General features: G+C 52.3%; 1 protein-coding gene across 1 annotated transcript in view; it reads right to left on the minus strand.

Annotated features, from left to right (window-relative positions):
• The window catches only part of INPP5B (inositol polyphosphate-5-phosphatase B), a 64,558-nt gene that overhangs the window by 18,693 nt on the left and 32,096 nt on the right, over positions 1 to 13,769 (minus strand). The window contains exons 9-13 of the mRNA XM_075554126.1: positions 6,211 to 6,307; positions 4,589 to 4,756; positions 2,714 to 2,815; positions 1,059 to 1,173; positions 368 to 484 (exon numbers count right to left, since the gene is read on the minus strand). Of these exons, the coding sequence (XP_075410241.1) occupies positions 368 to 484; positions 1,059 to 1,173; positions 2,714 to 2,815; positions 4,589 to 4,756; positions 6,211 to 6,307 (599 nt within the window). The remainder of the gene's footprint in view (positions 1 to 367; positions 485 to 1,058; positions 1,174 to 2,713; positions 2,816 to 4,588; positions 4,757 to 6,210; positions 6,308 to 13,769) is intronic.

Below are 13,769 nucleotides of genomic sequence, written 5' to 3' on the forward strand. Positions count from 1 at the left end.
AAGAGAGCCTCTAGGCAGGCCTCGCACAGCCCTGAGAAGAGGAGGCTGTTGCCCACCTGCTCTCAGCATGACCCACCACCCTGGATGCTTTCCCTTGATGACCCACCACAGTCTCTTCACAATCCTCCGGGGATCAAAGGGGAGGACCCAGCGATGCATGGACACAACGTGCACTCCGGCAGGGCAAGTCAGCTGGCGACTGGCCCACACGCTGTTTATTACAACACTCTGTCCAACCTAGCCCTGCCTGAAAGTCCAGTTCATCTTGCAGTACCGGCACCTCAAATGCCCCTGCACCATACGATGTGGGATCAAAGCCTGGGGCCCACGGCCCTCAGGGCACCAAGCCTCCCAGCCACGAACTCACCATCCTCCCCATGATTCCCGTCCCCACCGTCTCCGCTTCCACTTCTGAGATGTGCGCTGCGTGTTCCTGCCTGACGTACAGCAGCAGCATGATCCCAACCAGCCGGATGAGCTTTACCTGGCCAACAGAGCCGAACAGCGTCCAGTCAGGGGGCGGCATGGAGGGAAGTGGCAGAGAGGAAGAAATACCCCAAAGCTGGCAGAGCGTCCTGGGATCTATCTCTTCCTCTACATGAGGACTCGGGGGTCCCGGAGCGTGCGACGTGATCACCTAGCCAGCCCATCGCACCACCGAGAGCCTGAATCTTTGCCACCCAGATCTAGAACTGAGCAGACCAGGACCGACAGGACTGGCCTGTGGTCAGGGCGGAAGGGCAGCGGGGGTTCCACGTGGAACTCTTGTCTTGCATGCAGGAGGTTCCAGTCACAGCCAGTGCACCTCTAACCGTAGCCAACACCAACCTGCCAGCGGATGCTTGTGGGATGTTAATTGGCTGAGCGGGCTTCAGTGGTACTTCCAGAGTAAAAGAGACTAGGAAGAAAGGCCTGGAGGTCCACTTTGGACACACAGATGATAAAAACCCTATGGAGCAGCACAGCACCACCACTGAGGACATGATAAAGGGAAACGTGGGCTCAGAATCCCCCTGCAGGGCCCCATAAAGTTACAAGGCCCCGAACTTGCCTCTTACCTTTGCGTACTTGGCACTTGGATGAAGGCTGTCTGACACAGCTTTAAACCACTCTTCCTCCTTTGGGGTGTCGTGGAAGAAAAAGGCTTCCTTACTCAGATCCAGCTCCTGGAACCTGTTGGAAGCAGCAGCCAGTTAGGGAGTGGAGATCGCGTGGCATGTCTCCAGACTGGTTCGGGGATCTAAGTCCTAACGTTCTAGCTCGGTGGCAGGACCCTCCAAAAGTTCCTCCAGGAGAGAAGTAAAGTATTGAAGGCAAAGGAGCGAGATACAGGTATGCTCACAAACACCAGCTCATCCCCTCGTCAAGGGCAGCTGGGGTCACTGCCCTTGGGTTCACACGAGCACCACGGGGCGCGCTGGGACTCGAGTGTTCGCCGTGAGTGGCTGCTGTTGGGTCGGCACAGACTCAGGATGAGCCTACGTCTGGAACAGAACCACACACTGCCCACTCCGGTGCCATCGCATGCAGGAGCCCTGGTGGCACAGTGGTGATTCAAGCTCACCAGCTGCTCCGAGGGAGACAGACGGGGTAACCAGTGCCAGTGTCGGGAGCCCCCACGGGCAGTTCTACTCTGTGCAGTAGAGTGGCTCTGAGTGGGCATCGATTTGATGGCACAGAATTTGGTTTGGGGGGATTTGTTTTCTGAGAGGGGGACCCTCCTGACAGCTCTTGGCATGCTCGATCCCGAGGCCACTACTGCGTCAACTCGCGTCCCGGAGGCTCCTCGCATTCTCACTGACCACGCATGACGTCCTTTCCTACTGAGACTGGTCTTTCTTCAAGGCAGGTCCAAAGTAAGCAGGAGGGAGTCCCGCCACCCACACGCCTCAGGAGCATGCTGGCCGGACTGCCTCCCAAATGGGTTTCCATTCTTCAAGCAGTCCACGGTCCGTTCGGTATTTTGGACCCACTCCAAAAATCCCACGTGTCTGTGGTTCTTCCGGCGTCCTTGGGCGTCGTCCAGTTTCGGCGTGCGACGGCTTGGGTCAGGCACACCGCGGGCATCAAGGTGGCATCTGTGCTTCTTGGCGCTTCAGAGAGGTCTTGTGGTAGCGCTTCCCAGTGTCGCCTGTCGTCTGGCTTCGTAACTGCATGTCTCTCCGGTAGTTTTCTTGTCTTTTTCCTTTTCCCAGCAACAGTGCGGAGAGAGAGGTGAGGAACCAGGAAGTGTCTGGTGGGGCTTTTTTCTTTTTCTTTCTTTCCCATTAACCTTCCGTCTGTGGCAAAAGATCCGCTTCCTGTGTGACCGCCAGAGGGTTGGCTGAGTCCTGAGGGAGCCGCACTTCGGGAGGCACTGGTTCCGACAAAGAGAGAGACTCAAAATGAAAGCTTAGCACGTGAATGCCATGCACAGCAGGTTTTCAATGCTTCTTTGAAAAGCCAGGACCGTGTTTACCGTGGGCCCGCTCTAAAAATCCCACGTGTTTGCAGTTCTTCCAGCATGAGAGAGGGCAGAGACACAGCTGCTATTGCTAACATGTTGATGCGGCCATACACTCCTAGCCCATCCCGTCCACCACAGCCATGCGTCCAGGAGGCTGTGCCCCATCCCGTCCACCACATCCATGCGTCCAGGAGGCTGTGCCCCATCCCGTCCACCACAGCCAACCACTGACAAGGCCATGTTGGTGGCCCGGAGAGCAGCACTCACCCGACACAGTACACGTCGGGAGCCTGGAGGTCATGGCCCAGCCAGGGCTGGAGGCATTCTTTGGGAGACTGTCCATTCACATTGTATGTTCCCACAAAGAACCTGTCACCAAAGAGAATCAAACAGTGACGTGGGAGAACTTGGCAGATGATGGGAAAAAGAAAAAACGAAACAAAAACACATGATATGCCTATTTGGCCAGGCTCCAGTCTCTCTAAGTAGACTTCTAAGATATGAGCAATGCCCTGTCTAACCTTGACCAATGACTGGCACCAGGAGAGGGCTGGCAGTCGGCCACAGCATTTGCTGCTCCGGTGTTAATAACCACACGCTGCACGGACACCCGCTCTTCCTTGTAACCGTCGTGGGACGGAGGGAGTTAGGATGCATGTAATGAGGCTTGACGCCGGGTATGCCACCAACACAAAGGACTAAAAAGTGTCCTGGTCTTTGGAAAGCCACACGGTGTCCAAAAGGCTGCGTTTCCTAACGTACTGTTTACACCCTAGAAACAGCTAGCTTTGTCTTGGAGTCCCCGGATGCAATGATTTAAAAAGACCAAGGGAACCTACAACTTTGGTCCGTGTGACTGTCAGTAATTCCGCCTGACAAGATGATCAAAGGACCAACTAACTTCATTCTGGGGCTTCTTCTAGGCCCAGAAGGACCAAAGGAAAAAACCGCCTCAGAGGAATAGACAAAAGCAGGTTCCCACGCCTCCTCTGTACCCCCAATATTCCTGTAACTATTCACAAATTGTGCCCCTCCCGCTCTACCATACCCAGCAGTGCTGCTCTGGCTTAATAATAAATAAGTAGATCGATCGATAAAAAGGCATGGCGGGCAAATGAAAAGATGTTACACGTCCTAGGTCAGTAGGGACTTCAGATTAAAACAATAATGAGCTATCACTACACACCCATCGAAACGGCTACACGGCAGAACGCGACAGCACCAGGGACTCTCACTCCCTGCTGACAGACGCAGCACAGAAGGCAGTCTCTGACCAAACTAAACAGAGTCTTACCGGACAACCCACCCAGCAACTGGCTCCTTGGTATTTACCCAATGGAGTTGAAAACGTACGTCTCTATAGAAACCTGTACACAAATGTCACAGCAACTGCATCTGTAAGTGCCGACACATGGACGCAATCAAGATGTTCCTCAATATGTGAATAAATAGACTGTTGGACACTCACCCATATAATAGAATATGACTCAGGGATATAGAGAAATGAGCTATGGACTGGGGGGGTACATAAACACAGGAATTGGAAATGCATATTGCTAAGTGAAGGTCAGTGTGGAGAAGCTACATACTGTCTGATTCCAGCAGGTGGCATTCCAGAAAAGGCGGCAGGATGGCAGCAGCAGGATGGCAGCGGCAGGGATTACGTGGCTGTTTGGGGAAAGGAAGGGCCCACGGGGGCAGGGAGCCCATGGGCGATTCTCTAAGGGGAGACACGTGACATTGCACGTCTGTCAACACTCAGGTATGTACAACACAAAGTGTGAATGTCAATATAAGCTATGGACGTTAGCTATAAATGATCAACGCTTCATCAGTTACAACAAATGTGCCACACTAATTCCAGCAGCCGTCCTTCGGCAATGTGGGTGTGTCGGGGGAAGAGAGTATATGAGAACTCTCTGTACTACCTGCTCAAGTTTTCTGTAGACCTAAAACTGCTCTAATAATAAAAAGCCTTTTTTCCCTAATCTTCCTTAAAGGAAAAGGCCGATTTAGAAAATGAGGTGAGTGAAGTCTCTAGAATGATTTGCTTCCAAATCCCAGGCACCGGGACAAGTGCTTCGATGTCAGAGTGGAAAGGGTCACTTGGCTTTGAAAAAGACCTGAGACCCATGTGGCTACCTGAAGTTCTGGATGTAGGTATAATCCTCTTCCTTCTGCACCAGGTGTGACTTCACCATCGTATCTCGCAGCCCAAACTTCTGCACCGACAGAATGTGAGCTTTGTCTGTTACGGTGATGGTGGAGGAGCGAACCATGTCGGTGATTTCAGACTTCGATTTGTTCTGCCTGGAAACACACACACAAGAGGCTCAGCCGTGCATGAGTCCTCCCTGACAGAACACATGAGTGGGAAGCTGCCATGGCCAAAGGCGTTTCCTAAAACCACAGTCTCCGTGTGGAAGGAAGTGTACTGGCACACTGCTAGTGCGCCCTCTGTGGGTACCGTCTGTCTGGAGGGCTTGTTTGTTTTCTCCTTCCTTCTGCTAATACACTCATAAAGTCTTAGACCAGAAGGGGCTCTGGAAGTTCATCTAACCTCCTTCCTCCATTTGTCACCTGGGAAACGGAGCCCCAGCATTGACAGTAATTCCCAGGGAGGTGCGAACGCACAGCTGTCTGCGTGCTAGTGCCACACATGATCGCTCCCAGCCCCGGGCGCTTTCACGCGGAACCTGGCCTGCCTCGCGCCTATTACGCTAGGATAGTGCAGAACGAACGGCCAACGGTCACAAAAGTGTTGACTCTGAAAATCATTCAAATGCCAACAAGAAAAGCGAAATTTGACAAACGAGGGGCTGCAAAAAGTTCACAGGGAAATTCCATTCTCTTTTCAAGCCACTTCTCTGTAGATTTTTTGAATCCCCACAGTTACCTGAGTGCCACGCAATTGCACAAGAAGCATTTGTTGAAGAATAAAGGGTTAAGATATGTAAAGCATGTACTAGCATCCAGGTACTTAGCAATTAAATCTAGGTAAACACATTATTCACATTTCCCAAGAATGCTCTAAAGTCCACTGAGAACAATAGCTCTAACTAGGCTTAGAGTTCAGGGCTTATTCACTGATGTGTAAGTGCTTAATGAATGTGCACGTGTCAGAAAGCAGTTTGACCTTGGCCAGATGATTCTCATTATGACCTGTAGGGGGCACTTGAGTCCAGACTTCAAAGGGACTCCTTTGAAAAGTGAGAGGGCGGGAGGGAAAAAAAACAAAACCATTGCTGATTCCAACTCGTAGGCTTCGGAGAGGGCACAGTCAAACTGCCCAGTAGGCTTGCCGAAGCTGCCAACCTCCGTGGAAGCAGACGAGTACATCCTTCCTTGCAGAGTGGCTGGTGGGTTCGAACCACAGACCCTCTCGGTTGGCGATTACCAGCTTTCGTGACTGCGCTGCCACTAGGGCTTCTGATCAAACAGGAGGACCTCCCAGAGGAGCGGGACCCCGCGTGTTTCTGAACTGCACGCATTTCTGAAGAGCCATGAGACTGCCAGCTTCCAATCCCCCTCCCCCACTTGGCGGGCGGTTCTGGGGACTTGGCCAAGTTGCGTAACCCCCTCTGCACCTCGGCTGTGAAACAGAGATAAGGGTGGTGTGCCCATGGTGGGTGCAACAAGGTGTGTGGCAGAGCGCCGGCCTGGTGCCGGACAGCACAGCAAGTGTTCAGGGAACGTCAAGGGCATCTCTTAGGCCGGCTCCCAGCAGGGTGCAGGGGTTCACAGTGAAGGGGCAGCGGCATTACCTTGTGGACGTGCCGTCGGGTTTCTCCTGAGCCCAGGAGCCTTGCTCTCCAAGCAGACCTTTCCCATTTGGTCCTGAACTGTCAACGGTAGAACCACCTAGGAGCAAGGGGGGGGGAGTGAAAACGGATTCACATCGACTTCAGCCTCTAGGTCACAGCTAGGAACGACAGCCCAGAAAGGCAGGATCCACTCCTGTGTGTGCGCCCAGCTGCCGCGTCCCCAGGGGCCCCGAGAGGGGAAAGAGATTTCCTCTGGGTGCCTTGACTGCGGGACGCATGGCTGCTCAAGCCAGCCTGCTCCCTTTTATTGAGATGGAGCGCATTCCTGGGGGGAAAAGGCTATGGAAACCTACGTTCTATCACCTGCTCTACTATTTATTGACCGTTGACTCTGAGGACGTCATGGGCCTCTCTTAATTCCAGGAATCTGACTTGTCCTGCCCTCCCCCCAGGCTTACTGTGGGAATCCAGGGTGCTGACACACGAGGAGAGTGTGCTTTGAGAGTCCCACAGCACAGTATGAAATATGAGATAAGAAAATGATCTTATTGTCATCAACTGCCAGGGAGACTTCAGCTCTGCAGAGGAGCCAGGCCAGGGTCAGAGATCTCCAGTTGGAAGGAGCTGAGGGGGTGTTTCCTGAAGGAGGTGACCCCAGCCTCCTGGGGCACTCTGGAATGGCGGTGGGCAGGAGTTGCATTTTATCCTGGATTATCAGCTACAGTAGAAGAGGGGTTTGTTTGTTTGTTTGTTTTTTGAATAGTTTTATTGGGGGCTCATACAACTCTTATCACAATCCATACATCCATCGTGTCAAGCACATTTGTTGCCATCATCATTCTCAAAACACTTGTTTCTACTTGAGCCCTTGCTGTCAGCTCAATAGAGGAGTTTTGAATTGTCAGAGGGAGAATGAGTGATTTTTCCCCCCCTGAAAAGGGGGTGGTTGGACAAATCCAGTTTGGAGCCTATGGTCTAAGGGCTCTAGGGAATGATTGAGAATGTCTGTCGCAACAAACTCATCTTAAAAACCCCAAAACCCAAGGTCGCCCAACCAAGAAAGCATTGAGGGTAAGAAGTTTACACCTTAAACCTGAAAGGGAAGTTCATCTGCTCCTGCATCTCTGCTCCTCCAAATCCAAACCTAGTCCCCAGGGAACAGCAGGAAGAGTCCACACTGAGTTACAGACAGGCTCTGGGGAGGCATGAAGCACCACTCAAGAATTTTGCTCTGAGGAATATTACTAAACATGGATTTTTTTTCAACCGTGCATTAACAAGAACCAGAAAAAACCAACAAGCTTTAAAGATGAAAAGCCGAAAGACAGCTGTTTGAAATATGAACATAATCACAGTTCAGTCCTTCCGCTCAATCGCCAAGGCCCTTCAGCTCTGCTCCTTAATGCCTCTCGAACCATGGCATTCTTAACCCCGGCAAGCCCGGACTAGTCCATGCTACTTACCAACATCTCACTTGGGTGACTGCAAAAATCTCTACTCGTCTCCCTGCCTGGAGCAAATGGTTTGCACTTGACTACGAACCTAACTCCACCAAGGCTGGTGGTTCAAACCCACCAGTCGCTCTGTAGGAGAAAGATGAGGCTGTCTGCTCCTATAGAGATGTATGGTCTGGGAAACCTTAGAAAGGGCTGCTAGGAGTTGGGATGAATTCAACGGCAATGGGTTTGGTTGGGGTATGGGTAAGCAGTAAAGAGTAGCAGTTTGGACACACCCAGGACACTCCAAAAGAAAGGCCTGGTGATTTGCTGCTTCCATAAAGACTACAGACAAGAAAAACCCTAGAGCAGCGGTTCTCAACCTTCCTCATGCCGCGACCCTTTCACACAGCTCCTCGTGTTGGTGACCCCCCAACCATAGCATTATTTTCATTGCTACTTCCTAACTGTCATTTTGTTACTGTTATGAATCGGGCGACCGCTGTGAAAGGGTCGTTCGTCCTCCAAAGGGGTCTCGACCCCCAGGCTGAGAACCGCTGCTCTAGAGCGTAGTGTTCTGTGTACCTGTGTCTAATACGCCATGCTCCCAGCCTGTTCCAGGCTCTGCCGTCACTACAGCCACGCAGCGGTCCCGTCAGAAGCCCTTCCCCCTTGCTGACGCTGCTTGGCCCAGCTAACTCCTACACCGTGTGGAGGAAAATCATTTCCACAGCAGGATGAGTCACATAACGACCCTCTAGTCCTTTAACATTTCCTCCCTTGACTCTGATGGTCTTAGTTCGGCCTCATTCATCTTGTTAGACCTGTGTGTGTTCATTTGTACAAGGAAGTTGGTTTTATGCAGGGCATTCAAATTAGATAACCTCTTCACAAAGAAGAGTGGGAGGAAGGATTCTCTGAGGGTTCAGGAAGAGAGGTGGGGGAGGGGGGGGGACAGGTAGCCATGTGGACTGAATAACCCCACTTGAGGAGAACGAGTGGCAGAACAGTAGGTGAACAGGGACACTGGACGGGAGAGCACCTGGATAGCAAGGTGGGGAAGGGAGGGCTGAAGGGGAGCTGATAGCAAGGAGTTCAAGAAGAAAGAAAAGGTTTGGGGTGGTTTTTTTTAACGTTTTCTAAAAGATGGTGGGAGCAATTATACAATCATGCATGATCTCATTGAAATATGGATTGCTATGATATTTGTAAGAGCCCCCAATAAAATGATTTAAAAGTTAAAATTGAAAAAAGGACGAGAGTCAATGCTTTAGGCTTTGGGGGCTAGAAGGTCATGTCATTAACGACTCTGAAAGTTCTAGGAGTGGCTTAGAAGGCAAATGCAAAGGCAGTGTGCCTCAGTGCTGTACTGTAGAGGCACCCGGTAATCATTCTGAAACCAGTCTGGGGCTCATGGGGGTAACCATCAAGTGAAGGATGGTGGATCGTGGGAGCCAGGTTTCTCATTGTTGAAGGTTAGACGCAAACAGAGGGCGGGGGTTAGAATGAGCCATCTGAGAACGGATTAGAGCTGGAGACACACATGTGAAACTCATTGTGGTCTCCCATGGCTGATTGTTCTCAGAAGCACCTGTCTCATGGGTATCAGGGTTTCCTTTACAGACGTGTCTATTTTTTGGCCGAAAGGTGATCACGGGGGTGGGAGTGGCGTGTTGAGATCCAGGCTGGAAGGGCGTCTAAGGGCCATAATCTGGGGGCTATGAACTCATTTTAGATTAATGTCAATAGCTGCATCTAAGAATCTTTACAGATGCCCATAAACACATGGCATAGCAAACGCATGGCTGGCCCTTGTGCCACCGTGGGTTACACATTGGCCTGCAAACCACAGGTTCAAGCCTACCAGTTGCTTCATGGGGAGAGATGAGGCTGTGTGCTCCTGTAAAGACTGACAGCTGGAGGTAATGAGTGTGCAACTCTTCTTGATGTGACTGAACAACTGAATTGTCTGACATGTGGATTAAGTGCCAATACAACTGTTAACAAAAAAAGCCTATAGCCTTGGTCAACCTAGAGAGAGGGTCGCTATGAGCCCACGCGGACTTGCTGGCAGTGAATACTATGGACGACGGCTACTAGTGCATGCGTACTACCAGTCGGACATGCACTTCCTTGCCCTGGATGCTGAGAGGGCCTAGCGGCAACTACACATCATGAGCACAGTAAGGGACACATCTGGAGTCCAGAGCCTGGTTTCTCCTCACCATCTTCCAATGAAAGAAACCAGAGCTCCTCAGGGAAACGACAGCCGGGGCAGGAAGCAGGTAGGACGAGCCTCAGGCCCCACATCGTGGCAGAAGATAAAGACTTCCTGAAATACACCTGAACAAAACCCACGAGTCCCCCGAAAGCATACCCGGTGGCCAATGCTGGGGGGATGTGAGTGACCAAGTAAATGGCGAAAGGCCGGATTATCACCGAAGATTCCAACAAATAACCACGAATCCATGATGACATAAATAAATGATCCAAGGCAGCCACAGGGAAGCAGGAAAAATGTGTCAGGATGCCAGGTAATTGAGTGATGCTCCACCCTCGAGGAGCAGCAGGGTGTGGACTAGTAAGGGATTGCCTGCCTCCGAGCAGTGTGGCAAGAGGGCAAGGAGTAACTTTCCGGGCAGAAGCTGACAAACATGACTTAGCCAGGGGATGAGCATTTTCACATCTACAGCAGCAAGTCATGGATGGGGGAGGGGGGGCAATTTCCCTTCCATGGCCTTCCTCACAGAAGATCATATCTCAAGTCCAGTCAGAAGAGCACCAGCCACTCGCAAGTGGAAAGGTCGCTCTGCAAACCGGCAGACCAGCCCTCCGCTACGCTGGTCACGGGGAGTCTGGGCCACTGACACAGCCAAGAGGAACCAGGCTCAGAACCAAAACCTAGACCTCCTTCCTAACTCCTCTCTGATCCCCTCATGCCCCGACTCGGTCTAATTCATCAGTGATGCAAGCAAGTTCTACCTTTAAAAACGGGCCTCGACCATACGACAGCTAGCAGAGCCTCGTCTCTGGCCCCAAGTGGTCTGCCAGCCCAGGCGAGGTCCTCTCGGCCAAAGCAGCAGCGCAGAGAGCAGCAGCAACGTCATCAACCACCCCAGGGTGGCCAGGACCTGCCAGGAGGTGACTATTGTGGGCTTTAAAGGACTCTTCCTCTGTCTGGGCTGCTGTCCCCGGAACCACCTCCTCACCTCACACCAGCGGAGGCTGGAGTTCTTTCCGGTTAGCAAAGATCAGTTAAGTTTGAGGTTGGTTTTTTTTTGGCAAATGGACTGACACTTGGGGGCCATAACGTTCTGTGCCGTGGCACTGGCTGCTGCTGGACACAGACTATATCGTGGACCTAGAAACAAAGGGGCTGGCCCTCGGAGCCCCACCTGTCACCATGACTGCCAAGCCACTCGAGCTGCTTTGGGCAAGGACGGCTCCCGCCTGCGGAGGCCTGGCCCACAGGGTGTGCTAGGTCTGCATTGGCTTCCCCAGGATGCACCCTCCTAGCCCTTCCCCCACCCCACCTTCTCACACACACACACACACACACACACACACACACACACACCCCGCTTCTACACATGCCCCGCTTCTATGTTCTATGGGGGCCTGTACCCCACCCCCGTTCTTCCTGCCCAAACCAGACAGGGCTGGGCCTGGGGCTGGAGGGACCTCCATGCTCCATGTGTGTGGCTGGAAAACTTTCTCAGAATAAAAGGTTCTCCTAAAATATCCCCAGAGGGACAACAGAAACATGGGCAAAGGGAGACAGCGATCGATGTAAGATATGAAAATAGTAACAATTTCTCATTTATCAAGGGGTCACAGTAGGGGGAGAAAAGAGGAACTGATACCAAGGGCTCAAGCATAAAGTAAATGTTTAGAAAATGATGATGGCAATATCTGTACAATTGATATATGGATTGTTATAAGAGCTGGAAGAGCCTCCAATAAAATGATCTTTAAAAAATAAAATAAACTGCCCCGAGACCCAGAATCTGGCCACTTTTCACCGTATCCACACCCAGCCCTGGGAGACACGACCTTCAGGTCTCACCAGGACTGTAACAGCAGCGTGCGAACCGCTTTGTGCTTTGTGCGTTCCCCACCTACCTTGCTCGTCTAACGCTGCCATGCCTGCTTTTTGTGCTGTTCCTGGAACATGTCAAGCTTATTCCCAAACACCGGGCCTTTGCTGTTGGTCCCACTGCCTGGAATGGTCTTCCCCCAGATCGCCACATCCCACAAAGACCCAGCTCGACTGTCACCTCCTCAGTCACCCCCTCTAAAACGGGCCCCACCATTCCGCCTCGCTTTGGCTGCCCCCCTACCCAAGAAGTTCCTAAACTCTGGGTTCACAGCGCCCTTACTGCCTCGATCGTCTTCTAGCGGTGCCTACGGACCAAGAGAACCAGCTCTATTTAAGACGAGAGGGTCAAACAACTAGCAAGCGTTTATGTCCTACCAACCTAAGCGGTCGTCAAAAAAACAAGACGCGTTAAGTAGACAGAAAAGGATTGCTTGATTTTTACCAAGGTTATCGCGGCATTCCTTAGCAAGGGGATGTGTGTGTCTACCAGGCACCACACAAGCCCCGGAACCAGGCGGGGTCCCCGCACACGCATGTCCTGTTCCACACTGACTTTGGGGCTGTACTCTTTCCAGTCGCCAGAAAGCACACCCACCCTGAGTCCTTTCTTACACAACGGTGGCCCCGGGGGTTACCAAGCACAGCCGCTCCTGGAATTTCCTTGGATGTAGTTGGTATGGCCCTGTTGCCCACAGTCTGCTGGGTGAGTTCAAAATGCCAAGCATCAGGTTATTCACACTCCCAAAACTCACTGCCGTTCAGTGAATTCCAACTCTTGGTGACCCTACAAGACAGGGTAGACCTGCCCCTGTGGGTTTCCCAGTCCACATCCCTTCCTGGGAGTAAAAAGCCCCATCTGTCTCCCGCTGAGTGACAGGTGGATTCAAAGAGCTGACCTTGCGGTGAGCAGCCCGACGCACCACCACCACGCCACCAGGGCTCCGTGAGGTTACTCGTCTGGTGCAAACAAGCTGCACCAGCCAGGAAGCCACCGCCACAAAGACGTGGTGCCACCGAAAGGAATGCCGCGCCACCTCACGTTGAAACCGTGAATGGCTCCGAACTAGAAGTTCCTCTGGGGCACACCTTACACCTTGGGTTGGTAACCACATGGTCAGCAGTTCACAACCACCAGCTGCTCCAAAAGTGAAAGGTGAGGCTGTCGGTTCCCGTAGACATTACAGCCTTGGAAACCCAAATGCGCAGCTCCACTCTGCCCTACAGGGTGACGAGGAGTTGGAATGGGCGCCATGTCGGTGCGTTGGTGAGGGCCCTGTCCCTCTGAGCTCACTACGCAGCCTGCTCGCCCTGTGGGTGGGGGCCACAGTCTTACTTCTCCTTTCTTCCTGTTCGTTCCGCTCCATCCCCACCACCACCACGGCATCAAGTTGGTTCCGACGCTACATGGCAGTGTTCTCAACCTTCCTGATGCTGCGACCCTTTCATACAGTCCCTCCTGTTGTGGTGACCCCTCCCCCCACCATAACAGTATGTTCGCTGTTACCTCTTCACTGTAAGTTTGCTACTGTTATGAATCATCAGGTAAGTATCTGATATGCAGGATGTATTAGTGAGCCCTGTGAAAGGGTCGTTCAACCCCCAGAGGGGTCGCGACCCACAGGTTGAGAACCACTGCTATAGAGGGTTTTTGGGGGGGTGCGTAGCTTAGTCATGCACTGGGCTGCAATCCGCATGCTAGGCAGTTCAAAACCACCAGCTGCTTGTCGGGAGAAGGAGGGGGCTTTCTCTTCCTGTGAAGAGCTACAGTCAGGGAAACTCACAGGACCCTGCCCTGTAGGGTGGCTCTGAGCGGTACTGACTCAGTGGCAGAGTTCGAGTACTGATAAACTCAAACCAACAACTCACTGCCACCAAGTCGATGCAGCTGCGGAACGATCCCACAAGGCAGGGCAGAACTCCCTCTGTGATTGCCCAAGGCTGTAACTCTTTATGGAAGTAGAAAGCCCCGAGCTTAGCCCAGCAGGTTAACCCCTACACCTCCAGGGCTCCTTCAGTACTGATAG

The sequence above is a fragment of the Tenrec ecaudatus genome, chromosome 1 (assembly GCF_050624435.1).
Source record: "Tenrec ecaudatus isolate mTenEca1 chromosome 1, mTenEca1.hap1, whole genome shotgun sequence".
NCBI classification, from domain to species: domain Eukaryota; kingdom Metazoa; phylum Chordata; class Mammalia; order Afrosoricida; family Tenrecidae; genus Tenrec; species Tenrec ecaudatus.